Here is a 27,790-nt window from a genome sequence, read left to right as displayed (position 1 = left end):
AAGTATCTGAATTGTAGCATTATGTGAAGTGAACTGGGCAGTGGTTAAAGGCCCAGATGATCCAGAGCATGTCTGCCTTCCAGCTGTCCAGCGCCATGAGGACGGCCAGCACATGAGAGTGGGGTGGGGAGTAAGATGTTTAGGAAGCCAGTGTTCAGGGAGACTCACCTCTGTTTTAGAGGAAGATGGTGTTAACAGGGTTTCAACAATGAGAAGCAGAGTCAGTGCTGTTCTGAGCATAGAGGACAGTGCTGCGGAGAGGCAGTGAGGCCTGGGGGAGCACGGGCTGTTCAGAGGGAGGGGGTGCTGTTGGCTGGCTTGCCGCAGGTGCCATGCCCAGGAACCTAGGCTCCATCCTCCAGAAGGGGGGATTTTAGCTTGTGTCAGTCAGGTGCCCCTCTTTAAGAATCTTGCCCATGTCCGTGGAAACAGTGCGCTTTGGCAGTGATTTGCACATATGACCTAAGAATTGAAAAGGGAAGGACATCCTGTCTTTGAGCATGTGATCTGCCCTACTGCCTCCCTCAACACCCGAGTTAGTAGCTTTCAAGTATACTCTTCGCAGTGTCCACCCTCCACAAGTATGCTCCTCCCACTGTCCACTCGCTATGATTTTGCACGAATGGCCTAAACTTATCTGCTCCCTCAGTTGTCTCCTGGGCAGTTTCTTAGCAGCCAGGGCTGGTTGGCACATTGTGGCCATGTCGGTTCTCACCTGCAAGTGACTTTAGTGTGACTCAACACTTTTTCAGAGTTCCATCTCCGGGGTGACCGCTGCATATAACCGCGAGCAGCTGTGGCTGGCCAACGAGGGCCTCATCACCAAGCTGCAGGCATGCTGCCGCGGGTACTTAGTGCGGCAGGAGTTCCAGTCCAGGATGAACTTCCTGAAGAAGCAGATCCCTGCCATCACCTGCATCCAGGTATCTCGGAGCCTGTGGCGCAGACAGCAAGTGGGCTTAATAAACTGTCCTCTCTGACCTTCCAGCTCTGGGTGTGGTTTTTTGGCTTCTGACTGCATTGTCTTGTCTTTCCTTGGCGGAGTTCCTCCTGCTTCACTAACCTCGTGGTTTCTGAGTGTGCTTCCTGGAGTTTGCTGCTGCTACGGGGACACCTCTCCTTGTCTTCTGCACCTGTGCCTGCCCTCGGTTTAGATTTGAACCTTGGGAAGCTATAGAGAAGCTCACCAGTGCATGTCATAGAACTCATTCTGAGTGGGGGACTGGGGCTCCAGAATAGTGAGGGCTCTTTGTCTCCTGCCCTGTAAATGGGGATCTAATCTAGATCTGCCTGGAGAGGTGTGAGGGCCATGCTGATGCCAGGGCAGGGGGAGTCAGCCCTGCCCCCACTCCCATGTCACCACGGGCCCAGGTCCTCACTGAAGCCCCTTGGGAACATCCACACCTGGGTAACACAGAGGAACCAGGTGAGGTTCTGTTGTTGCATCCACTCACCCTTGGGACATGTATGCTGGTTGCAGTCGCAGTGGAGAGGGTACAAGCAGAAGAAGGCATACCAGGACCGGTTGGCCTACCTACGCTCCCACCGAGATGAAGTGGTGAAGGTATGGGCCCCAGGTGGGCTCCCCCAGCAGGGTGGGTGCCCGTGTGGCATGTGCCATACACGTGGGCTCCCTTCACTCCTGGGCTCCTTGCAGATCCAGTCCCTGGCCCGGATGCACCAAGCTAGAAAGCGCTACAGAGATCGCCTCCAATATTTCCGAGACCATGTAAGTACCTACAAGTGGGTGTGAAAGAGCCAGGACTGTCTGTTGGTTTGGTCATGCTTCTGGTAGGCAAATGAACAGGAGAATGTTGCTTTTGTGTTTGTTCTGTAGATAAATGACATCATCAAAATCCAGGCTTTTATCCGGGCCAACAAAGCTCGTGACGACTACAAGACACTCAGTGAGTAGTTACTTAGCAGGGAGGAGCTGAGGTGTGGCTGAGCCCCACCAAGTTCCGAGTGTTCTCAGATCTCTTATGTTATGCTGGAGGCAAGACCTGATGCTTGGTTGGTGTCTTGCTGCCAGCTGTGCTGGCGTTTGTCATAACCCAGCAGCACAACCGAGCAGACACTGCTGGGTGGCAGTCTTAGCATATCTCACAAGTGAAGAGATGCCTTGAGTGCAAATAGGGCTGTTTTGTCAGGGTAGTGCTGGTGTGAAAGCTCGTGGAAATGCATGGAAGGAAGACATTGGATTTCAAACCTTTCTGTTTTAACCAAAATGAAAGTATCTCTTGATCTCCTTTTTCATGAGCTTTCTATAGTCCCCTGGCACCTCCTGAGGCTTAGAAGTTGTCCCAGCAACTGTTTCTTGACTGACACATGCTCTGTCCCATCAGTCAACGCTGAGGATCCGCCTATGATTGTGGTACGAAAATTCGTGCACTTGCTGGACCAGAGTGACCAGGATTTCCAGGAGGAGCTGGACCTCATGAAGATGCGGGAGGAGGTGATCACCCTCATCCGTTCCAACCAGCAGCTGGAAAATGACCTCAACCTCATGGATATCAAGATCGGACTGCTGGTGAAAAATAAGATCACCCTGCAGGTATGGCCCACAGCTGTGTGGCCTGGAGCTATGTGCCTTCTTTCCTCGCAGGGAGGGTAGAACCTCACTTGCTTCTCAGCTTATAAAAGAAATAAAGCAGTTTAACAGGTAAAATTTCAGGTAGAGAAGAAACGATAAAAATCCTGCAATTCTACCATCTGGTAATCTTTTTTTTTTTTTTTTTTTTTTTTTTAATTTTTATTACAAAGTCAGATATACTGAGAGGAGGAGAGACAGAGAGGAAGTAGAGCTGCCGGGATTAGAACCAGCGGCCATATGGGATCAAGGCGAGGACCTTAGCCACTAGGCCACGCTGCCGAGCCCACCATCTGGTAATCTTATATACATTTTGCTTCAAAATAGCCAGAAACTCAATCCAGGGCTCCCATGTGGTGGCAAAAACCCAACCACTCAAGCCATTGCTGCTGCCTCCCAGGGCCTGGGGTTGACAGGAAGCTGGAGTCAGGAGCAAGCCAGGCCCCGAACCCAGGGCCTCCAATGTGGAATGCATGTGCCCCAAAGCGTGTCCCAACCCCCGGCCTGAATGCCTGCCCCCAGAATACCACATCAATGTGAGATGAAAGACTGTGATGTACTACTTTGCCTTCCTGGGATCTGACTTTCAGATTGTATTCTGACTTTTCCTTGGGAATCAAACTGCAATCGATAGCTACACGCATTTATTTTAGTTCAACTTGTTTTTAAGGTAGAATCAAAGGCGTTGGTTTCTTGGGTCGGGAAACATTTTCATGGCTCAGGTTCCTCGTGGAAAGCTTGAAGCAGGAATGAGCCAGACCAGGGGCATAGGAACAGGACAAAGCGATGCCCCTGTGGACTGTCCAGCAAGGCCTGCCTGGGCAGTCGATCTTCCCAGTTGCTAAAAGACCTTCCACGGTGCCCAGGGACAAACCTCGACAGCTTTTTGATCTGCATGTTGGGTTTCATTTCCAGGATGTGGTTTCACACAGTAAAAAACTTACCAAAAAAAACAAGGAACAATTGTCTGACATGATGATGCTCAACAAGCAGAAGGGCGGCCTCAAGGCTTTGAGCAAGGAGAAGCGGGAGAAGCTGGAGGCCTATCAGCACCTGTTTTATTTATTGCAGGTAAGTGGTTCCTGCAATTGGTATCATAAAACCTGGTTTACTTTTCCTCTCCGAGAAAACCTTGCCCATCACTTCGGCAGTATTTCCCATACCCACTAAGGGGCATGTGAAGGCTGCTTTTATGTATATATGTATAAATATGTGTTCTAACCCTTCAAGTAAAAAAATTATGATTTTTTCCCCCCAGCTTCATATACAGCTATGCCTTGCTTGGGAGGAGGAAATGTTCTGAGGACTGTGTGGCTAGGCAGTTTTGTCTCACAAATACACCAATCTGGCTATAGGGTAGTCACTCCATGGGGTATACTTTCTCTTAAGATTTACTTACTTGTTTGAAAGGCAAAGTGACAGAAAGAGATCTTCCATCCAGTGGTGTGCTCTCTAAATGGCCGCAACAGTGAGGACTGCAGCAGACTGAACTCGGGAGCCAGGACTTCCACCTGAGTCTCCCACACAGGTGGCAGAAATGCAAGTACTCAGCCATTTCCTGCTGCCTTTCCAGGTGCCATTAGCAGGAAGTTGGGTCAGAAGCGGAGAGCCAGGACTTGAACCAGCACTCTGTTACATGTTGCTGGTGCTACAAGCAGAGGCTTAATGTGCTTACCACAATGCTAGCCCCTCAGTATGGCCTTTTGGTTCCAATGTGAGAATGCATTAACCTGCTCACCTTTAATAACACAGCATACTGCATTGCAGTAAGCTCTTCTAAATGAATAAGTGGAAAAGAAAACACTCCACTGTAATGATGAATATACCATAAATGCCAAAACATGTCATGCAGTTGTTCATGGTCATTGTTGAGTACTGCATGCAGCACATAATCACAGGCGCTCTAGTTTTACAGAACTGCCATTGAAGTAGGTGGTTTTATATCTGCAGTCCTACTGACATGTGAGTGATGTATTGTGCTGTGACCTCACCATAGCTGTTAGCCAGGACATTTTCAGCCCTGTCTCCATCTTATGGGAGCACCATGGTGTCCATTGTCTATTGGTTAAAAGTGTGGTTATGCAGCATGCCTGTGTGCAGCAGTCGCTGACCCCTGGATTTTTGTTGCAGACCAATCCCACCTATCTGGCCAAGCTGATTTTTCAGATGCCCCAGAACAAGTCCACGAAGTTCATGGACTCTGTTATCTTCACACTCTACAACTACGCGTCCAACCAGCGAGAGGAGTACCTGCTGCTGCGGCTCTTCAAAACAGCGCTCCAGGAGGAGATCAAGTAGGGGCGGCCAGCCACGGTGTGGGGGCGGGTGGCGCATGGGCCCAGGGGGCAGCCCGTTCATGAGGAGGACTTTGGGGGAGCACCCACTTTTTTTTCTTTGTTTTTGACAATCTTTACATAGTTAGGGCAAAAAGGTTCAAGGGCTACAGGAAAGTGGGTAAGACTATTATTTCCACTTTTTTTTTCCTGTATCTGGGATAAAGGGGAAGATAAAGGGAGAAGTCCCACCCAGTCTCCCACTCTTGATGTGGGGCATGCTCTGAGCGTCTTAGGGAGCACCCACTTTTGCAGTAGGGCTAATACAGAGTCCAAAGGAAGGCTAGAGGAGAGACAGACCAGACCAGGTGAACTTTTGGACCACCGTGGGTGGCGCTGTCATTTGGAACACAGCTGACCCGAACCTGCGGGCTCTGCGTGGTTGTCTAACAGAAGAGCTGATGCTGACTCCACAGCGTGGGGGGAGGTGCTCCGGGCAGGGGAGAAAGTGTCTGCCCACCAGGAGGCACATGCGTCCCCAACTAACTTCCAAGGGATTCACATCTGGTGTTTTATAGGTCAAAGGTGGATCAGATCCAAGAGATTGTGACCGGCAACCCCACGGTTATTAAGATGGTTGTGAGTTTCAACCGTGGTGCCCGGGGCCAGAATGCCCTGAGACAGATCTTGGCCCCGGTAGTGAAGGAGATCATGGACGACAAGTCGCTGAACATCAAGACTGACCCTGTGGACATTTACAAATCATGGGTCAATCAGATGGAGTCTCAGACGGGAGAGGCAAGGTATGGGGACCGGGACACTCTCCCTTTCATTCTTCCTGATTTTCACTCTCTCTCTTTTAGAGCAGTTTATCTACCCTTCAGTTTACAATCTAGCAGTGGTTGCAGCAGCTTTCCTTAGTAAACTGGTCTATCGGTTGTTGCCCCACTGTGACATCATCTCAGCCAGTACGTTGTGTTGGACCTGTGCCAGTGCCCTGTGCAATGACACAGTTGGCGTGGGCTCAGCTGGTAATGCCCAACAGGCCTGCTGCCTACCCTCTCAGTGGTTGATCGCATGGGAAACAGCAAGTAGGCACCTGAAAATGATAGCACACTTAGGACTCAAGGGAGGTTTAAGATTGCATTGCAGCAAATGGAGTGCAGCAGGGAGCTGATGCAGGTTGGGATGGTTAGGGAGCAAGCCTGTTGAGGCCCAAATGGTGAGGTGGGATTGGCCTTGTTAGTGAATGGCTGCGTGCCCAGTGCTCTAGATGGGCACTTGCGTAGGAGGGTCACACAGCTTGAGCGAGAGCTCTGTGTTCCTTTGGCACAGGGTGAGTGCTGAACTGCCCCAGAATCTCTAACAGTTGTCCTAACAAAGTTAATGTGTCGCAGGAGACCCCTGTGCTAGGTGAGGCCATGGCTTAACCACCAGGCTAACATGGAAAGCAAAGGTGTGGCTGTGTGTCGGGCGCGGAAGTTAGGGGCAGGGTGGCACAGGGCTTCTGGTTTCCTTCTGCATGGCTGAGGACAGAAAAGTGAGTGTGGTGAGTAGAACTTTCTCCTGGGAGTTGGGTGAGCACATGCTGCAGGTGCGTGGAGCCAAGGAGCAGGTCCATGCCCCAAGCCTGTTTCGCAGAGCCATATGGCACTTCACTGCGTCCCTGGCAAAGCGTTTGTTTCAGTGACGTTTCCTCCATGGACAGGAAGCAGCCACCAGCTTACATTGTGACCCAGTCTCCTGATTGTATCTTTGACTGGTTTCTGGCCCCACACTTTGAATTAGCAATGCTCTGCCATATCCTGGGGAGAGAGCAGAACATTCTGTCAACTTCTAGAAAAGGCTTCTTTCCTGTATGGAATCATTTGGCATCTGATTGAGTTTGCAGAGCTCTGTAGATTTGGCAGTAGGAGTCAGAGGCCCACAGCCAACCAGTGCTCAGCTGCCTCAGTACTTGTAAGGCAAGTCCTGCCTGCCTCCCGGGGCATCCCTGGGCAACAGCCCCATGGATGCTGGTGCAGGGCTACACAGTCATTTCATTCATGGCCCAGGTCAGAATCCCACTGGTCATTCCAGGATGTTTTTTCTTGGGGGTGTCTATGAGAAGTTAGCCGTTTGTTTTTATTTTCATGAAATGGTGGCAATTTTAACACCTTAAACCATTTCCTTATATTTACATATTTATTTGTTTGAGCAAGCCAGCTAGCTCAGATCTGCTGGTTCACTCCACAAATGCCCACGATAGGCCAGGCCTGGCTGACAGTGGGTTCCGCAGACTCAATCCAGGCCCCCCATGCGGGTGGCAGGACCACTACCAGCTCTCCAGGTCTGCCTCAGCAGGAAGCTGAGTTGAGCGTTGAACCAGGTTCTCCAAGGAGGCTTGCAAGCGTCTTGCACTGCGGATCAAGCACCCTCCCCATGTGTTCAAATTCTGGGTGTCGCTAACTGCAAGGCCCGATGAGAGCCTGCATTGTACCTGGTCATCAGGGATGCTGTTACCGGGATGGCGATATGCTGTGTGCTCTGCCACACGCTACGTGCCACACATGTGGCATTGAGTCTCTGTCACCTCTCAGGAAAATTTACCTTGGAAGTCGGAAAGTGTAACATTGTAGTATCCAACTACAGCCTTTCCTGTTATTCCTTGTGCTTGTTACAACTTTCTTTGGAGTATTAAGCACGTAAGGTCATTATGAATTTGAGTGATATAATAGATGTGTAGCATATCACATAAAAAATAAGGTACACAATGCTCTTTATTAACATAACCGATTGTTCCTCACCAAGTGTTCCCATTGGTTGTTGCTGTGGTTATAACTTAGCTATGCTGCAGCAAGTGGAGCTGGCTCCCTGTTTGCTGTGTCAGTCTGCTAGGGCTGCTGCACAAACATCCATGATATGGGGGACTTGAAACCAGAGAAGGTTGGTTTCTTGGGCAGGCGCTGTGGTGTAATGGGCTAATCTGCCACCTGTGATGCCAGCATCCCATATGGGCACTGATTCAAGTCACAGCTGTTCCACTAAAGCAGCAGAGGATGGCCCAAGTCCTTGGGTCCCTGGCCCCACATGGGAGACCTGAGTGAAGCTCCTGGCTTCCAGGCCACTGGGGAGTGAAGCAGTAGATAGAGTATCTCTGTGTGTATGTCTCCTTCTCTCTTCATTTGTGATGGTGGCTTCCCCAGGCTTAAAGAGTCCAACCTTATTAGCATATTCTACAGGACCTCCCATGGCCTGGTCCCCGCCTGTTCCACTCATGTTTCTCTTCCTGCTGTCCATTCTGTGCAATTTGACCTGCCTTCCGGGGAGACCCTGTCACTCCCTTTTTCCTGAGTTTGGGTGTCCTTTGTCTTGGATCTCTTCCTTCTCCAGTCTGAGCACAGCTCCTTCATGTGGACTTGGGGCACAGCGGGGTGTGTGTCACCACACTGTGAGAGATGATAGCATATCTTCTTCGGCTCTTATTCCCACGAGCCTATTCTAGTGCCTGGCACATAACTCAAGGCACAAAGCTCCCACCTGAAAACAGCCCAGCAGGGTAAGCCACCACTTTGTGAGGCTGGTATCCCACAGGACAGGGCTGAATTGAGTCCCTGCCACCCATGTGGGACATCCTGACGGAGTTCCAGGCTGCTGGCTTTTACCTCTCACTTTATTAAAAAAAATCCAAGTTCATACTCTAGCCTGACCACCTGCCAGGCCTGTGATCCTAGGTGCCCAGGCTTTCTGCTTTTTGTTTGTGGAAGACACTGGCTACTCCTAACTGCCATTCGGATCCTTCCTTCCTTCCTAGCAAACTGCCCTACGATGTGACCCCTGAGCAGGCCCTGGCTCATGAGGAAGTCAAGACTCGCCTGGACAACTCCATCAGGAACATGCGGGCTGTGACAGACAAGTTCCTGTCAGCTATCATTAGCTCCGTGGACAAAATCCCGTGAGTGCTGCCTGCTGCCGTGACCCCAGTAAGAACGCAGCTGCGGTGCCCTCTCCGGCCCCTTGGTCCTGCTCACTGGCTTTTGTCCACCCCACAGGTATGGGATGCGCTTCATTGCAAAAGTGCTGAAGGACTCGTTGCATGAGAAGTTTCCAGATGCTGGTGAGGATGAGCTGTTGAAGGTAAGCATGTCAACGCTGGCAGGTACCTGTCCCCTTCCTGCCCCCCCATTGGCCCTTTGAGGAAAAGCTGGAAAGTTAGGCCTGACCATTGACTGCTAGTAAGTGCCCACGGTGAGTTCTGGCAGCAGCTCAACTGTTGCACCATGTACATGGTTCCTGTACAGTTTGAGTGGGGCACACGCAGGTGGAGGAGGGCGTTTCATGCTTGAGTTAAATTCCTGTCTTTTGGCTGAGCATTCGCTCCCTCTGCTGGCAGCCAGGGGAATAGCAGCGGGTGCAACTTCCGTGCTGAGGCTGTTGCTGGTAACTCTCAGCTGTGCTCCTTCCTTTTTTGTTTCCTCTTTTTAATCTGAACGCTTTTTTCTTCTCTCTCCTAGTTCTGTGCTTTCCTACAGTGAGGCCTCGATTCTAGGCTTTCTGTACGTTCAGGTGAATTCTTTTTTTTTTTTTTTTTCTGAATGAAACTCTAAGGGAAATGCCGTGACTGTTTTTTTTGTCTTTGGTTTTGTTTTCCCTTCCCCCTGAGGAAGAGATGTGTGTTGGCTTGAGTTCATCCTGGGCATGAGCTGGGGTCTTTGAAGTCTGCAGCATGAGGCTGGTAGGGGAGGGCGGGGGAGTGCACTGTGCTGATGACCAGGGAAACCCACCTGGGTGGACGGAAAGCCTCCCCAGGGGAACACAGCAGCCGAGGATGGGCGAACCACAAGGACCCTGGAGTGCTGAGAACGCACTTGGAATCTGCTTGGGTCTGGTCCTGGTCAGTTCTGTCCTCGTCCTCGCACCCCCACCTGCCACCTCTGACAGAAGGATGTTTGGTGGTTTCCATTCTGAGCCCTGAGAAGTGTGCATGCATGCATGCATGTCGTATGTGCATACTTGTATTTATTTTCCTCCCAGGACTGCGTTCTCTGATTGTCTTTTGTTAGCAGAGTGGCCTGTGGATCACTGGGCAATGTGGTTTTTCACGTGCGCTCATCTGCTGTGTCCCTCTCCACTCCCCTCAGATCATCGGTAACCTGCTTTACTACCGGTACATGAACCCCGCCATCGTGGCTCCTGATGCCTTTGACATCATTGACCTGTCAGCGGGGGGCCAACTGACCACAGACCAGCGCCGCAACCTGGGCTCCATTGCCAAGATGCTGCAGCACGCCGCCTCCAACAAGATGTTCCTGGGTGATAACGCGCACCTCAGTGTCATTAACGAGTACCTCTCCCAGTCCTACCAGAAATTCAGGTAAGCGGCGAGGTACATTCTATGGGCTTCCCCCCGCCCCCCTAGCACCCACTGACAGCCTGTTGTAGATTGCCCGGGGCTGTGGGTGCAGGGCGCCTCCCCACACAGCAGCTAGGACTAGGCGCGCACAGACACAGAGGCTGCACGTTGGGCACCTGTTACTCCGCATCTGAAGAGAGCTTGGAACCCGTGTGCATTAGCATTTAGGCAGCTTGGGTTCTGTGCTCCAGCGTGTTGTGTTGAAGGTCACTGGCCAGGCCCCCTGAGAGCTATATTTATGTGACAGCTGAAGGGTGAAGAGAGAGGCTGCGGAACCCGTGTCTCCCGGCCCTGTCTCCCTGGAATGCACACCCCTGCTGGCTTCTCTCAGTGCGGGGGCTGCCTCTTGTGCTTGCTTTCAGGCGATTTTTCCAGACTGCTTGTGATGTCCCTGAGCTGCAGGACAAGTTTAATGTGGATGAGTACTCCGACTTGGTCACACTCACCAAACCGGTTATCTACATTTCCATTGGTGAAATCATCAACACCCACACCGTGAGTGTTCTTCTTTCAGTTGCTTCCTCTCCCTGCTCTGTCCTTAATTATCAGCTCCCCCGTCTGGTGGCCAGCGTATGCCCCAGCACAACTCCCCGTGGTCTTTCAACACATTCACTGCTGAGTGTCCCCCGAGGTGTCCCTAGCCGCCAGGTCAAGGTGAAGCTCCCCAGACATGCTGCCCACCCCAGGCTCCCTTACCCACGACCACCCAAATGCACATGGACCCCAAAGTCTCCCTTGTGGACACCAATCCACAGGTTTGAGAACACTGTTTTTTTTCCCTCTCTCTCTTTTTACTTTAGCCCTCTGTGGAATTAACAGGATTTAGAATAATCACCTCTTCCTGTGCATTGCATGGAGAGATGCTTCCCTTGTAAGCTGTTTCCTTAGAATTTTTTTTTTTAACAAAAAGATTGGCATTTTCCCCAGCGTGGACATGGAGAACAAATTGCAGTGTGGGTGCTCAACTCTCAGGATACTGCCTGGGCTCCTGGTACCCGGGAGGCTTTATGGGGGCTCCAAGGTGACAGCTATATTTTCCTGGGTCCCATTCTCTGAGTGTTAAGAAAAGTCTGGGTTTGAGTTGCTTGAAGTGACTTACCAGGGTACACTGATTGCTTTGGGTGTTTTGTTTTTGTAAGGTTTCTTTCTTTTTTTTTAAAAAAGATTTAATATATATATTTAATTGAAAAGGCAAATATACAGAGAGGAGGCGAGACAGAGAAAAACACCTTCCTTCTTCTGGTTCACTTCCCAAGTGGCTGACATGGCCAGAGCTGAGCGATCTGAAGCTAGGAGCCACGATCTTCCTACATGTCTCCCACGTGGGTGCAGGGTGCCAAAGATTTGGGCCATCCTCCACTGCTTTTCCAGGCCACCGGCAGGGAGCTGGATGGGAAGTGATGTAGCTGGGCTACAAACCAGTACCCATATGGGATTCCGTCATGTGCAAGGTGAGGATTTAGGCACTAAGCTATTGTGCCAAGCCCATAAAACAGAGTGATAGTACCTGGCATGGTAGCCTAGTGGCTAAAGTCCTTACCTTGCATGTGCCAGATCCCATATGTCCCAGCTGCTCCACTTCCCATCCAGCTCCCTGATTTTGGCCTGGGAAAGCAATAGAGGATGGCCCAAAGTCTTAGGACCCTGCATCCGTGAGGGAGACCTGGAGGAGGCTCTTGGCCCCTGGCTTTGGATCAGCTCAGCTCCAGCCATTGCAGCCACTTGGGGAGTGAGCAGTGGATGGAAGATCTTTCTCTCTGTCTCTCCCTCTCTCTGTAAATCTGACTTTCCGGTGAAAAATAAATAAGTCTTTTAAAAAAAAAAGGCAGAGTGAGAGATCTTCCATCCTCTGGTTCACCCCTCATGTGGCTGCAACAGTTCGGGCTACCCAAGGCCAAAGCCAGGAGCCAAGAGCGCCATCTGGATCTCCCATATAGTTGACAGAGGTCCGAGTGCTTAGACCATCTTGCACTGCTTTTCCAATTGCGTTAGCATTCCCTGGATGAGAAGCAGAGCAGCTGAGGTGGGATGCCAGCATGCCCGGCTGCTGCTTAACATGCTGCACCACACACCAAGCCCAGCTTTGTGTAGCGGAGCCTGTAGGTTTCACTTGCATTTTGTTTGTCACACATCTGAGTTCCAGGTGGCCCCCGGCAGAGCCCCAGGCGGAGGCTGTCCAGCTTCCCATGTTGGGCTGGGTCAGCCTACGGGGTGGGGGAGGGGAGCTGGTTAGTGAGTTCTGAGCATTGAGCTTTGCTGTCTGGCCTCCTTGCTGCTCAGTGCCAAGGGAGGCCGGGGCCAGCAGGCTGAGCGTGTGGGTGGTACTGACCGTTGGCATCTGCCACAGCTTCTGTTAGATCACCAGGATGCCATCGCCCCAGAGCACAACGACCCCATCCACGAACTGCTGGACGACCTCGGCGAGGTGCCCACCATCGAGTCCCTCATAGGTATGCCCTGCAGGGAGACGTGGCGGAGGGTGGCAACACTGTTATGGCCTTGGTCTCTGTGTTGGTGTGGGGCTGCAGACTGCCAGGAGATGATTGCAGACACAGACTCGGAAACCCTGCACTTATTAAATGCAGTCCCTAAAGGGAGCGAGCATTTGAGAGGGGACTGGGGAACTGCGCTGCAGTGGCTCAGGATGTCTCGTCAGCCTTCCTTTCTGCTCCCACCCTCCGTCTCTCTCTATCTCTTTCTGTCTTTAAGATTCACTTATTTTTATCGGAAAGGCAATAGGCAACAAAGAGTAGAGATAGAAAGATCTTCCATCCACTGGTTCACTCCTCAAGTCGCCACAATAGCCAGAACTGAGCTGATCTGAAGCCACGAGCTTGCTCCAGGTCTCCCACGTGGGTGCAGGGTCCCAAGGCTTTGATCCATTCTCCACTGCTTTTCCCAGCCACAGGCAGGGAGCTGGATGGGAAGTGGAGCAACTGAGATACAAACTGGCGCCCACATGGGATTCTGGTGCTAACAGGTGGAAAATTAGCCTGATATGCTACTGCGCCAGCACTCGGGCATTTCTGAAGTTATTTTTCATGTGACTCCTTTTCCCTTATCACATGGTGAAACATTTAGAAAAAAAAAAATGTCTCAGACCACCGTGTGTTGGCTTGTTCAGGTGTCGTCTTGGGCTGTGTCAAAGGCACATGTCATCTTCTATGTGTGTTCTTTGCCCCCAGTGTCTCCTTGCTTACAGTGATTCTTTCTGCCCTTCAGGGGAAAGCTCTGGTAATGTCACTGACCCAAATAAAGAAGCACTGGCTAAGACAGAGGTCTCCCTCACCCTGACCAACAAGTTTGATGTCCCTGGGGATGAGAACGCCGAAATGGACGTGCGGACCATCCTGCTAAAGTGAGCGGCGGGAGCACTGGGGCTGGTGGGCACAGGGCCTTGGCCTGCTGTGAGTCAGCCGGCTGGGGCCCATCAGAGGCAGCCATCATGGGCCTCATCTGTCATCCTGCTGATCACCTTGAGGATCGTCCTTGGAACAGGACTTCACCTTGTCCGCTGATACGCTGTTGTAAACTTTGACTCTGGTACCTGGCCTGCTAGACATTGCAGACACATAACAAGGCCAAGGGCCTTGAGTGTCATGTGTGACAGCTGCTTGTGGGATTGCTGTAGCCTAGGGCTGATGCGAGTTTTGAGGTCACCGCTGATGTCACATGAGGGTCAGAGCACACCGGGCAATGCCTCACTGCCTCCCCATCTCATTGCAGCACCAAACGTTTGATTGTGGATGTCATCCGCTTCCAGCCAGGGGAGACCTTGACTGAGATCCTGGAAACCTCGGCCACCAGCGAGCAGGTAGGCTCCTGGCTTAGTACATGGCTTCTTCGCGAGGCCAGTAGCTCTCCCATGCCGGGCATGTGGAGCAGGTGTGAGCCTGGCTGGAGAGTGAGTGGGTGGTCAGGCCTACCATGAGAAGGTGGCTGGTTCCTGTGTCCAGATGGCACCTGGGGCACCAAGTTTCCTGGTGCTGTCCTGCAGACAGGAGCCCGTCCTGCAGCTGACTGATGGCTACATGGTTGGAGTTCTGTGTATCTTGGTAGATAGAGGACAAGTACAGAGTACAGTTTCTAGGCTCAGTGAGCTCTGGGCTTTTACTGGGGAAGTGTGACATGGAAGCCTGAAACAGTGAAAAAACCATTAAAAATAGAAGTCTGAAGCAATGAGAGCACTGTTAAAGTGAGCAGTGGTGTTGGCTGAGCAGAATGGACATATTGGAAAGGTTTACAGAGAGGAGATACAGAGAGAAATATCTTCTGTCTGCTGGTTCACTCCCCAAGAGGCCACAAAGACTGGAGCTAAGCTGACACAAAGCAGGAGCCAGGAGCTTCCTTCAGCTCCCCAATGTGGGTGTGAGGTCCCAAGACTTTGGGCTGTCCTCAACTGTTTTCTCAGGCCACAAGCAGGGAGCTGGATGGGTAGTGGAGCAGCTGGGATATGAATCAGTGCCCATATGGAATCCCAGCACATGCAAGGCAAGGATTTAGCTACTAGGCTTTTGTGCCAGGATCTTCCTCCCCATTTTGTAAACAAGGATATCAAGTCCCTCGGATCCATTAAATAACTTGTGATGACAGGAGCAGTCCCGGACCCTGCCCTGCCTGACCCTGAGCCTGTGCTTCACACACTGCGTGTGTAGCTTAATTTGGACATTAGAAGCAAAGGAAACATTCAGAAAGGAAGTTGTTCTGGTTGGGGAAAAATTACAAGTTTGAACTTCAGCCATCCCAAACATGCCAGTACAGCACAGTTTACACTGTGGCCTCAGAGCCTCTGACACGTGGCACAGGGGTGCCCACAGAAAGTGCCGAGAGGAAGCAGAAGGCAACAGCGCTGTGTGCTTCAGGAGTGCCAGCTGGGGCCGAGGGCAGGAAGACAGGTTAGACTGATCCAGGTGACGACTACAAGTACACATTGCATTGGAGGGGCCGAAGGGGAGGGGTGTGGTGACTGGTGATGAAAACGGAAGATGCTCAAGCTAGATTGCAAGGAATTGAAGAAGAAAACGCAGAGGCCAGTGCTGTGGCATAGTAGGCATCCCATATGGGCACCAGTTCATGTTTCCAGCTGCTCTGCTTCCAATTCAGCTCCTTGCATACATTGAGATCTTTTGTCCAGTGGTTCACTCCCCAGATGATTGCAGTAGCCAGGGCTGGGCCAGACCAAAACCAGGAGTCAGGAACTTCTTCCAAGTCTCCCACATGGATGCAGAGGTCTAAGCACTTAGCCTGTCTTCTGCCATTTTCCCAGGCATGTCAGCAGGGAGCTAGATCAGAAGCAGAGCAGCCAGGACACAAACTGGCAGCCATGCAGGATGTTGGCACTGTGGGTGGCAACCTAACATGGTGCATCACAGTGCCAGCCTGAGCTGTGACCTCTGCGGGAAGAGATCTGCTGATTCCAGCATGCCTTAGTTTCTCATCCATTCCAAAACCGAGCATGGGAGCTCTCTGAGCTCCCACATGCCCAGGCTATATGCAACTTTGAGTTTAGGGTTTGTGTGGCAAGCTTATCAAGAATCTCTTTTTCTCCATCTGAAGGAAGCAGAGCATCAGCGGGCCATGCAGAGGCGTGCCATACGTGATGCCAAGACCCCCGACAAGATGAAGAAGTCCAAGTCCGTGCAGGAAGACAGCAGCCTCACATTGCAGGAGAAGAAGGAGAAGATCCAGACGGGCTTGAAGAAGCTCGCCGAGCTCGGGACCGTGGACCCAAAGAATAAATACCAGGAGCTGATCAACGACATCGCCAGGGTACTACCCGGGGGGCCTGGCGTATGGCTGTGTCGGGCACTCCCAGAATGACCGTCCCCACTCAGGTCGCCTTCATGGAACACAAGCAGATCAGCAGGTCCTTGGTGTGGTGTGGGCTGAGGCCTTGGACAGCCACAGCCCCGGCCTTGAGACCCCTGGGTTCCTGTCCAGGGGCTTGGCCACTGACACACACATCTCTTCTTCTCCCTGTCCTGCTGACAAGCAAATTCTATGATTGTGGAAGTTTGATTCTAATACATTCCCTATTGCTGTAATATATAAATGGGTGGGACAGGGGGCCAGAAATAATTGATGATCTGAATTTGTGTGTTGGTTTGTGGACACAGATTGCTGTGCATTAGGCTGCGTGTCAGCTTAGGCAGCTAGCGAAGCCTTGTCCTGGTCAGTGACGGCAATCCAGGGAAGCAGGCGAGACCTGCCATTTCCTAACGGTAGCAATTCTGCTTCAGGACATTCGGAATCAGCGGCGATACAGGCAGAGGAGAAAGGCCGAGCTGGTCAAGTTGCAGCAGACGTACGCCGCCCTGAACTCCAAGGCCACCTTCTACGGGGAGCAGGTGGATTACTACAAAAGCTATATCAAAACTTGCTTGGATAACTTAGCCAGCAAGGGCAAGTGAGTATTTTTCTTTTCTTTTAATTTTTTTTTTTTTTTTAAGATTTATTTTTATTGCAAAGTCAGATATACAGAGAGGAAGATCTTCCATCCGATGATTCACTCCCCAAGTGAGCCACAACGGGCCGATGCGCGCCGATCCGATGCCGGGAACCAGGAACCCCCTCCGGGTCTCCCACGCAGGTGCAGGGTCCTAAAGCTCTGGGGCCATCCTCGACTGCTTTCCCAAGCCACAAGCAGGGAGCTGGATGGGAAGTGGAGCTGCCGGGACCAGAACCGGCGCCCATATGGGATCCCGGGGCGTTCAAGGCAAGGACTTTAGCCACTAGGCCACGCCGCTGGGCCCTCTTTTCTTTTAATTTTTATGGTTCATGATATAGTTCCACAGGCTCAGGGATTTCCCGTTCCATCCTCCCCATATACCATCCCTCCCCCCACTGATTTTCCCTATATTATTATTGTAGTGTAGTCCTTCAACAATAGTCACAAGTCTATCATTCTGCTATTTAAGTGTATCCTGACATTTTAGGTATAGACCATGATAGAAAGTCCAGCATCCTATTGTCAGATATATTTAGCAATTTCATTGAGAGTCTGTCTTTTGTTCACCTTGTGTGATTGCCTCGTTCGCTTTGGTGGCCTGTGAGGTCAGCGTCTGGTGTCTGCAGTTGGGAGGGCCTGGGGAGTTCAGGGCCACTCTAGCTAAGCATGTCTTGCTCCCGGGTGTGTCTTTGGCCCTAGAAAAATTGGAGGATAGTGTGGGCGGGGACTCATCTACCTGTCTCCAAGCCTGGATGGACTTAAAAGTCACATTAAAACGTTACTAAACATGTGGCTCCCCTGGGCCCTCTCCGTACCTCCAGAGAGACGGAACCACACACCCTGATTTCTCAGGAACCAAGGGAAAGCTGTGAGGCTCTCCTGGTACTGGCCACACACCATCAGTGTGCCCATCTCACCATAAAGGGACCAACTGCAAACCAGGAAGATGAGGCAGTCACCGCAGGCTCTGTACAGTCTTGGTCTGATTGACTTTTTATCCCTTTCTTTCCATGTGAAGGATTTCTGAGAGGCAGGTTAGAGCACTAAGTCACCAGATGACTCACTGAGCTCTCCCAGGCTTGAAACATTCACTGTATCTGCTTCCCCGCTCCCTCCTACCTTATTTTACTCTTCTCCTCTCCCTCCCTGGAGCAAACTGGTCCTGGGATGACAGGTAGGCTGCCCTGCCCAGCCTGCCAAGTGATTACAGGTATGCTGTTGACATGTCCCCACTCTTGAGCACTTCCTAACACTTCCTAACACAGGGACAGCTTGCAGAAGGAACTGTTTCCTCCTTTGTAGGAAGACTGGTGTGTGGTAATTGAGATCTGAGTAGTGGGAAGGTGCTGGGCACAGCAGTTAAAATGCCACCTGGACTGCCTGCATCCCCTGTCAGCGTGTCCTGGGTCAAGTCCCAATTCCATGTCCATTCCCAGCCTCTTGCTAATGTGCCCCTGGAAGGCAGCAGGGAATGGCTCTGCCACCCACGTGAGAGACCCAGGATTTGGTTTTGATTTTGTTAAAGATTTTACTAATTTTTTTGAAAGACAGAGTTGGGGGCAGGTAGAGAAACAGGTTTTCCATTCACTGATTCAAGTAGCTGTTATAGCCAGGACAGGGCAGGCCAAAGCCCAAGCCAGGCACTTCATCTGGGCCTCTCACATGGATGGGAAGGACCCAAATACTCGGGTCATCTTTCACTACTTTCCCAGACATGATATTAACAGGGAGCTGGATCAGAAGTGGAGCCACTAGGGCATGTGGGATGGTGGTGTCACCAGTAACAGCTTAATCCACTCTACCACAATGCCGGCCTGAAAGACCCAGACTGAGGCCTGGACTCCTGATCTAGCCCCAGCTGTTGTAGACATGTGGGTGGTAGACCAACAGATAAAAGATTTTGCTCTATGTCTGTTTCTTTGCCTTTCAAATAATGTGATTTTTAAAAAAAAAAAAAAATCAAGAACACTGGGTTGCCAGAGTGCTCATTAAAAAAATTTTTTTTTTTAAATCAGAGCTGTAGCAAGAGACACATAGACACAGAAAAAGAGACAGTTACCATTCATCTACTGATTCACTCCCCAGATCGCTGTAATAGCTGGGACTGGGCAAGGCCAAAGCCAGGAACTCCATCCAGGTCTGAATTGTGGGTGGCAGGGGCCTAAGCACCTCAGCTGTGTCCTACTATGTCCTCCTGCTTTCCCAGGCTGTTAGCAGGGAGCTGCCTTGGAAGTGTAGCAGCCAGGACACCAGCCAGCACCCAAAGGCCATGCTGGCATTGCTGGAGGCACTTTACGCACTGCGCCACAGTGCCAGCCACCAGAGTGGTCACTGCTTCCTGGCCTCACAAGCAATGACAGGTCTCGACGGTTTATAATGGCTACATGTGCTCCCTTATATAGGGAGATACAAGGCTTTGTTTAATCGGCTCCATTGGTGGACATTTACCTGTTTGTGGTTGTTTAAACATTTAAAATTCTACAAGATTTAATTTAGGGACCTGGCATGATAGTCTAGTGGCTAAAATCCTCCATGAATCTGCTGGGATCCCATATGGGTACTAGTTCATGTCCCAATTGCTCCACTTCCCATCTAGCTCTCTGCTTGTAGCTTGGGAAAGCAGTAGAGGATAACGTGCCAAAGCCTTGGGACCCTGCACCTGTGCAGGAGACCCAGAAGAGGCTCCTGACCCCTGATTTCAGATCAGCTCAGCTCTGGCCATTGCAGCCACTTGGGGAGTGAACCAGCAGGCAAAAGATCATTCTGTCTGTCTCTGCTCTCCATAAATCTGACTTTCCAATCAAAATAAATAAATCATTTAAAAATCAAATTGTGTTTAGGTCTATAGGCACAAATATATAGAATTATAGCTAGATAGGTATGTGTAGATAATGTAGATGAGATTTTGCATGTGTGAGCGTATTTCTTAAGATCAGTTGCTGGAAGTGGGACACTGTAATGTTTGTGTTCTCCGTTACCTTGCCTGGCGTCCTCTCCTCGCTCCTGCTGGGCTTTCTTGCCACGTTTCTGGAAATTCTCCTCCTGGGGTTCCCACTCCTCCGCCCTCATTTCCCTCCCTTCCCCGTTGTTCATTTTCTTACTGCTTCTGGCCCTGGTAACCCTGCCAGCCCTCACACTTCCGCTCATGCTCTCTCTGCCAGCTTAAGCTCTCCTAATGACGGTTGATCTGAAGATGATCGACTCCTCCAGCACACACAGCAGAAAGTGCCCTGGGTCGGCACTTTCTGCGGGGGCTGGTGACTGGAGCTCTCAAGCTGATGGGACACTCGGGTGCCAAGGAGGGCATGGAGAGGGCTGAGACGCCATCCAGTCCGGAGGCATGTTCTCCAGTCTGCACTAAGGATGCGGGCGATCCGCTGATGCTCCCCCTGCTTTGCAGAGACACTGGCTGTTCTGATCCTCACGTCATTCGGCCATTTGCCTGTGTGCTGCTGCTCTCTGGGGGGGTTTCCTGACCTCATTCCCTTCACCTGCCTACGTCACCATTTATAGAGTGGGCCAATGGATTCTCTCACAGGGTCTCCAAAAAGCCGCGGGAGATGAAAGGAAAGAAAAGCAAGAAGATTTCTCTGAAGTACACGGCCGCAAGACTGCACGAGAAGGGTGTCCTCCTGGAGATCGAGGACCTGCAAGTGAGCCAGTGAGTAGCTGCCGTCCCCCCGCCGTGGCCCAGCGGCCTTGGTTTCCACTCCCACTTTCTTCACCGTTTTGTCTTTCCTGCCAGCCGCGAGGGGTTTTATTCATGAATAAACGCACACTTGCCCCACAGCAGTCTGCCTCATCACACATTGTTCACCTACCTGTCATAAACGCGGAAAGCTTCACTTGCAGAACATTCACCGCCTGTGTGTAGATCCCACATTGATTTCTTCCCCCTTCTTTCAAGCAGAAATCAATTTCTTCCAGTTCTTCTGTGCCTGAACCAGAAACAAGAACAACAAGGAGGGAGTTCCTCCCACCTCCTGTCCTGCCGTTTTCTCTTCCGGGTCACAGAGGGACCCCTGTGGCCTTAAGCAGACCCTGGGCCCAGCGTCTCTCGCCAAGCTCCAGGCAGTCCTGCATCCTGGAGCTTCCCGGCCTTTTCTTCTTGTGTCTTGTTTTAAAAACAAAACAACTGTGACAAAAAGGAGCTTTTTGTTTACTGGATTTTGAAAATGTAATAAAGCATGAGGGAAAGGTACCCGAGACCAAGGAGGCTCCCATAGGCACTGCGTGCACGCATCCGTTATCTATGGAGAGCGCCCATCCACCCCCTTTGAATTTGTTCATTTAAAGGCAGAGTGACAGAGGCAGAGAGATGGAGAGAGAGAGAGAGACCTTCCATCTGCTGGTTCACTCCCCAATTGGCCACAGTGGCTGCAGGGGAGTGAAGCCAGAAGCCAGGAGCTCCCTCTGAGTCTCCCATGTGATTGCAGAGTCCCAAAGCCTTGGGCCATCCTCCAGTGCTTTCTCAGGCCCCAGCAGGGAGCTGGATCAGCAGTGTAATAGCTGGGACTAGAATCAGCGCCCAAATGGCATGCACCTCGGGCAGCAGCTTTACTCACCACCCCAATCGCTGCAGCCTGAAAATAGTTCTCTAGTAGCACCTAAAGTGTATGTGAAAATTATCATTATTGAATACTGAAATTGTTTTTTATATTTTTTGAATCTGGTAACTAAGAAAAATCTTCAAAAATTGTTTCTTAGCTTTCTAATTTAGTATTTCCTGGTTGTTTTGTTTTGTTTTGAAAAATGGTTACGTATCATTTTTCTGCATTTCTCCAGTTTTCAGTCAAGACCTTTGTGTGATTGTTTTTGTTAGCTTGTTTGTGTGGAGTTACTTTGGTTGGGCACTTGATGCACATTTTCAGATTAGTCTCACTGCTTATAATCAGTTCTCTTCTTTTTTCTCATTACCGCCTGTTAACTTGTTCAAGTTTCAAATTCTGTGTGCATCTCTCCTTTTTAATTTGCTACTGAGCTTAGAAACCAGTGTTTCAACCACACCAAAGGAATATTGGCAAGGTATTTCCATTGAGTGAGATGCACATATTTTTATACATGAATGTTTCTGGCTGCTTTCAGGACCCTCAGCTCCATTTACAATGGATGAGGCAACCATGTGGTTGACTGTGGGGGCCCAGGCTGGCGGACATGTACCTTGATAGCAGTGAGACCTGGTGGGGACCCACAGGGCACCCCCTCTTGTCAGCAGTTACCTCCTCTCTTGGCTCCTAACTCTTGCTGCCTTTGATCTACTGGCTTGCTTCTGCCAACCCTCAGACAGGTGTGCATTCAAACTCTTGCTCTTCCTCCTCCTCCTACCCCATGCGCAGTCCAGTTCTCCCTTGGCTTCCAGTGGTGGCAGTGGGAAGGCCAAGAGACTGCCTCCAGCATCAGTCCTTCACAGGCCACTTGCAGCATCTGCATCAGGAGGCATGGGCGTGCGGCTCTAGTGGCCATCCTCACCAAATCCCCGGGCTGGCAGTCCTCGGGCGTGGTGAGCCCACACTGCATCCCCTCGCAAGCCCTGGGCCCTGAAGGCTTGCTTCCCCTACTTTCCCCGTCTCACAGAACACTCTCATCCAAGTTCTGTGCTTCTGTCTCAACAGGTTTAAAAATGTTATCTTTGAAATCAGCCCAACAGAAGAAGTTGGAGACTTTGAAGTGAAAGCCAAATTTATGGGAGTGCAAATGGAGACTTTCATGTTACATTACCAGGTGGGTATGCATCCAGGAGGCCGTGGGAAGAGACGCCGAGAGTAGTGGCTTTCGATGGGGCCACTGTGTTGACATGGCTTTCCCAGAGTGCCAATGTGACGCTGCCACTCAGTTGAGGCCACGAGCAGCTGTTGCCAGTACTGCCTCGTGGGCCTCCTTGGCCAACGTCGCTGCCCGCCTCGCTCTGACTTGGTACAGATGTACCTTTCAGGCATCGTTTTCCCTTGTGAAGTGTGTAAAGCAAGTTGCATGGAAAATTCAGAAGTAACTCTGTCATTACTCATTTTGTAACATAATTGTTTATTTGTTTATTTTTCCCAGTACCTCAGATTTGTATGCGTTCAGGAGGTTTTTAGTAACCCATTAACCCTTCTAGCCTGGCATCTTGATCTGCTGTTCCTGTCTTGGGGCCCGCTCCCTGCTGCTGTCTTCTCAGAGCCAGCGGGCACCTCTCCGGGCCCTGGCTCCTGCTGTTCCTTCCCACCCTGCCCCCCGCCTAGCCACCCCCTGGCCCTGGCTTCTCCCTGGCTTCAGCGGCCCTTGGACATGGCCTCTGGTTAAGGATAGCTATTTGTCCCCACCTGCATGGAGGACAGCAAGCCTTTCTTGGTCGCATGCCCTGCGCACCCTCAGATCCTGTTAGCTGAACAAGCGCTGGATGATTTTGTGAGGCTCATGGTTGAGCCAGCACTTTCACAGAAGCCTACCCATGTGTGCCCTCAGCTGACCAAGTCCTTCAAGGCCCGCCAGTCGGCCTCCTGTGATTTATTCCTTTGCGCACAAATTCCATCCACTGTGGTGCAACCTCCGTGACAGGAGGGGAATGGGAGTAGCGACTGCATGTGACACAGCCCGGTCTCTGCTCTCGGCAGGATGAACTTGAACTGACCAAGTGGGCAGGGCCCCTCATGCACACCCGCTCTAGTTGTTTAAACTCAGCCGGACCTGGGGATGGGGGCAGTACAGGAAAAACAGGAGCCCTCCCCCTGCAGTGCCCTGTCCTGCCAGGCACGCAGGCAAGTCCTTCCACTCACCCGTCACAGTGGGGTGGTGGTGCCTCATTTCCAGCTGCTGCTCCACAACCAAGGCCCGGGCAGGCCCCACCTGCCTCCCAACCCCACCCACCATAGAGAAGCACTCCTGGTACTGCCAGCCTCGTCACCTTCTCCGTGCTTCATGCATTTCCTCCTGGGCTGACTGACCCATAACAGGGGGTGAGACAGGGGAAATGTCAGCCCAGCTTTCTCAAATTCAAAGGTTAGATGTGGGCAATGACCCAACAGGCCTCATGTTCATGCCACGTGTGGTGTATCTGAATATAAATATGGTGCTGCCTTCCGAACTCCAAATTAACCAGAACATGCAGCCAGCTGGGCTGGGAGCCTTCTCAGCCCGCTTCACATCTGGCCCCTGAGGCGAGCCTCCTTCCTGCCAGGCTCCCCACTAGGTCCCTCACACCTTCCTAGTTCTTGCTCCACAAAATTGATTAACTGTCAGAAAATTCACATTGTTTCCTCCCACCCCCCATATCACCCCTCAACAGGACCTGCTGCAGCTACAGTATGAAGGAGTGGCAGTCATGAAACTGTTTGACAGAGCTAAGGTCAATGTCAACCTCCTGATCTTCCTGCTCAACAAGAAGTTCTACGGGAAGTGACAGGATGCTGTGCCGCTGGCTGGGATACACGGAGTGAAAACGTTGAGGCTGACCAGGGCCCATGCGGTCCACAGCCGGCCTCGACCTCCGACGTCCCAGGCCTGCGCTTCTAACCCCTCCTGCTATCCTGGGACATCCCCCTCTCACCCAAAGCGAAGCTGTATCTCGGGCTTTGCATGGCCCTTCTGGTGCCTTCAGTTTCCTTCCCATGGCTTAGGACAGGATGGCAGGGCCCCTAGATTCTCTCTGCTCTCATGGTTCTTACAGATGCTGGCCTGGGCTGTGAGCTTCGGGGTTCAAGTAGCAGTAAGTCAGACGAATGAGATTCAGGCTCTTGCTTAGCAACATGGAAGCCACAGACACCAGTCCAGGGCGTCCGTCTGATAGCCACGGTCAGCCAGCCAGGTTGCCAGCACCAGGCCAGCGCTGCTAACCAAAAACACTCCCTTTTGTATTTGTGTCCCATCAGTAGAGTGCAGGGAGCCAGTGTTCACCACCTCACCCCCTTTTGGGTGTCCTTCATGCAGCCAAGTGGCATTTTCAGATACAAAGGAGATTGATTTTTTTCACCATGTAATTAGGGACTTTCTGTGGGTGTGACATACTCCCCCACGGATACAAAATCCCATTGACACTCCATTGGCTGAGAGAGTTCAGAAGGGGCAGTCCATGCTCCAACTCCCACGCATGCCCAGGAGGTAGCCACTCCTGCCCCTGTGGCCACCGGATAGGACTGTGTCTGAAACTTGTCCTTTCAGAGTGCCTTATTTCTTACAGAGGAGGGATTTCAGGTTTCTGTAACGCTGTGAGGAGCCTCCCTTGGGACAGGACATTGACGGTGTATCTAGGCTCCCAGAACTTTCTCGCAACTGCGACACTAGGGTGCAGGGGGAATCCCACCGGAAGTGGTCTGGAACGAGGACCAGCAGGTGCAGCCCACCCCTGCCTTCTACTTGCTACTCTCACCTCTGCTGCCCACACCACACCTTGCTTTGATGAGTCCCCCAATTGCTGGGAGTAGCCCAGCATAGTTCAGTTCTAAACACTGAATGAAGGAAGCTTTTGTTCTGGGGTGAAAAGTCGCATATTTTTTTAAAAAATAATAGTCTGCACAGGGAGGAAGACCCCGACGTCACGCTCCTGAGCCGGCATTCGCTCAGCCATCTCAGCTCTGTGCTCGGCCAGCTTCAAACCTAAAACCTAGGAAAGGATTCCGGTGTTTGTGGAAAGCCAGAAAACTTATGAATGAATGACAACAGGTGACCCGGCGGGAGCCCAGCCGGGGGTTGCTGTCCCCCGCCAGGCCCCGAGGGCTGAGGTAGGTCTCACCCTGAACCCTGCGGAGCTGTGGCGTGGAGACTGGCACTGTCACTGCCTTTATTTATTAGCTGTCGCCTGCCTTCCCCAGCCCCAGCTCTCTCCTCCTGTGACTGCTCTGCCCGGCTATCATGACATTTACCACAAATTCACTTCCTCCCCATATTTTGGACTGCCCATCCGATTGTCGCTCCACACAATCGCCTTTGTATCTGTACCAAATAAAAGGTCATTTGTTCATGTTTGGGTTGGTTTCTGCATCGTCCTTAGCAGTTCCTGCTGATCAGTGGTGACTAAAGTGAGATCTAATCATTACAAACCACAACAGAAAGCCGCCCCAACCAGCCATGGGATCACCCACATCTCTAGGCCTGAGGTGTGGCTGTTGCCTTCCCCAAGGTGACACGCTCCAAGTCGCCACTGCACGGAAAGGTAGGGAGTGAGCAAATGCAGCACACTTCTTTGCCAGCGGCTGGTGAACCTTGAGCAGCAGCATGAGGAGATGTGTGTTAACACGCAAGTCCCCAGCAAGGAGCGGGGGTTCCTGGGCCTAGAAGCTGTGGGCGCCACATTGTAGGTTAGGCTCACGCATGCACACATGTCATGGTCAATGTGACCTGAGCAGATTAGAGACACCTGAAATAAGGGGGAACCCAATTAAAGGGAGACCCCAGAGGAAGAGGGGAAGGGTGTATAGGAGCATGGGAGGGTGAGACGATGGGGGCACAGTGAAAGGTCTGTGCTCATCCTGAAATGGAGATGGTTCCATCTGCATGGTCACTCAACCCCACAGCGTAATTTCACATTGTCTTACAAAGCAATTAGGTGCTTTTTGGGGCTGACGCTATAACTCGATTGGCTAATCCTCTGCCCACAAGCATCAGGATCCCATATGGGCAACAGTCTGTGTCCCGGCTGTTCCACTTCTCTAGTTCCCTGCTTGTGGCCTAGGAAAGCAGTGGAGGTTTAAAAAAACAAAAAGTAGGGCTCAGCAGTGTGGCCTAGTGGCTAAGGTCCTCGCCTTGATCCCATATGGCCGCTGGTTCTAATCCCGGCAGCTCTACTTCCTCTCTATCTCTCCTTGTCTCAGTATATTTGACTTTGTAATAAAAATAAAATAAATCTAAAAAAAAAACAAAAACAGAAAGTATCAAATAAGGAAGCCAGAGAACCAAAGGGACAGCCGGGGCAGGGAGGTGAGCACCACGGGTGATGCTGGCAGCTGGGACATGGCAGCGCTGCTTGGCACACCTGGTCCATTCAAGGCTGAAAAGAACCTATGAGAACTTGGGTATTGTTCTACACCAATAAATTGTGTTGAAAATTGTGCAGTAATACTCCAAAATGTAAATGGGAAAATGAAACTAAAAGATTAGCTGGGCACAAAGATTTTTTTGAAATCTATATGTAGTTTTTTTCTGAAGATTTTTATTGGAAAGGCAAATGTACAGAGAGGAGAAGAGACAGAGAGGAAGATCTTTTGTCTTCTGGTTCACTCCCCAAGTGACCACAACAGCCAGAGCTGAGCCTATCTGGAGACAGGAGCTTCTTCCAGGTCTCCCACACAGCTGCAGGGTCCCAAGGCTTTGGGCCATCCTCTACTGCTTTCCCAGGCTACAAGCAGGGAGCTGGATGGGAAGCTGGGCTGCTGGGACACGAACTGGCACCCATATGGGATCTCGGCGTGTGCAAGGTGAGGACTTTAGCTGCTAGGCTACCTCACTGGGCCCCATGCATAGTTTTTAAAGATACTTGCAAGAGTAACCTAGAGTGTGACATCCTTGGATTGGTGAAATCGGCAGCATTTCAGAACTGTCCAAACCAGTTGGACAGAACCCTTGGATAATGTACACATTGAGTCCTGGGATGATATGAGGTGGTGGTTCCTCATCCCTGGGTACTGGAATGTGTGGAAAGTCATGAGTGGTTTCCCCCTTTATTTCTCCCTTTGTCCCAGGAACAACAAGAAGAAATAGCAAATTGGGAAGCAATAAATTCACTCAATTTTCCCTAAACCTTGATCCTTTCCTCCCTGATCAACCCTGTAATCATTACTTTTAAACAATAGTTAATTTTTTTTATCAGTAACATAGAGGGAGAGGTGGGGAGATCTTCCATCTCCTGGTTCACCTCCCTAGTGGCCATTGTACAGCCAGGTGCATCAACAGGGGGCCTGAGCAGCAATGAAGGTGGGCCCTGATGCCAGGCACATCAGGATGGTTGTGGGCACCCAGGAACAGCTCAGCCCCGTGTCTGTCCTACAGGTTTTTCCTAAATGCATTTCCATGTAAGTATCAAGGGAAGCCACTATCCATTTTTAACGGTACATGGGCCAAGTTCATTGTCAGCTGGCAAATTTACATCCCTTTTTTCCTCTTTAGCATCCCAACCA

At 51.1% G+C, this 27,790-nt stretch overlaps 1 protein-coding gene across 1 annotated transcript in view; it reads left to right on the top strand.

Annotated features, from left to right (window-relative positions):
- Positions 1-24,627, top strand: part of IQGAP1 (IQ motif containing GTPase activating protein 1) — a 92,621-nt gene extending 67,994 nt beyond the window's left edge. The window contains exons 19-38 of the mRNA XM_004577920.3: positions 753-923; positions 1,481-1,564; positions 1,658-1,729; positions 1,838-1,907; positions 2,346-2,554; positions 3,506-3,661; positions 4,721-4,884; positions 5,442-5,666; positions 8,657-8,797; positions 8,895-8,979; positions 9,984-10,216; positions 10,618-10,750; positions 12,603-12,705; positions 13,478-13,613; positions 13,982-14,069; positions 15,812-16,024; positions 16,495-16,661; positions 20,242-20,364; positions 22,316-22,424; positions 23,968-24,627. Coding sequence (XP_004577977.2) covers positions 753-923; positions 1,481-1,564; positions 1,658-1,729; positions 1,838-1,907; positions 2,346-2,554; positions 3,506-3,661; positions 4,721-4,884; positions 5,442-5,666; positions 8,657-8,797; positions 8,895-8,979; positions 9,984-10,216; positions 10,618-10,750; positions 12,603-12,705; positions 13,478-13,613; positions 13,982-14,069; positions 15,812-16,024; positions 16,495-16,661; positions 20,242-20,364; positions 22,316-22,424; positions 23,968-24,081 — 2,796 coding nt within the window. The 3' untranslated portion in view covers positions 24,082-24,627. The remainder of the gene's footprint in view (positions 1-752; positions 924-1,480; positions 1,565-1,657; positions 1,730-1,837; positions 1,908-2,345; positions 2,555-3,505; positions 3,662-4,720; positions 4,885-5,441; positions 5,667-8,656; positions 8,798-8,894; positions 8,980-9,983; positions 10,217-10,617; positions 10,751-12,602; positions 12,706-13,477; positions 13,614-13,981; positions 14,070-15,811; positions 16,025-16,494; positions 16,662-20,241; positions 20,365-22,315; positions 22,425-23,967) is intronic.
- The last annotated feature ends 3,163 nt before the right edge of the window (positions 24,628-27,790 follow it).

Source organism: Ochotona princeps, chromosome 6, assembly GCF_030435755.1.
Source record: "Ochotona princeps isolate mOchPri1 chromosome 6, mOchPri1.hap1, whole genome shotgun sequence".
Taxonomy (NCBI): domain Eukaryota; kingdom Metazoa; phylum Chordata; class Mammalia; order Lagomorpha; family Ochotonidae; genus Ochotona; species Ochotona princeps.
The sequence above is the reverse complement of the archived record's forward strand: the minus strand, read 5'-3'. Positions and strand labels throughout refer to the sequence as shown.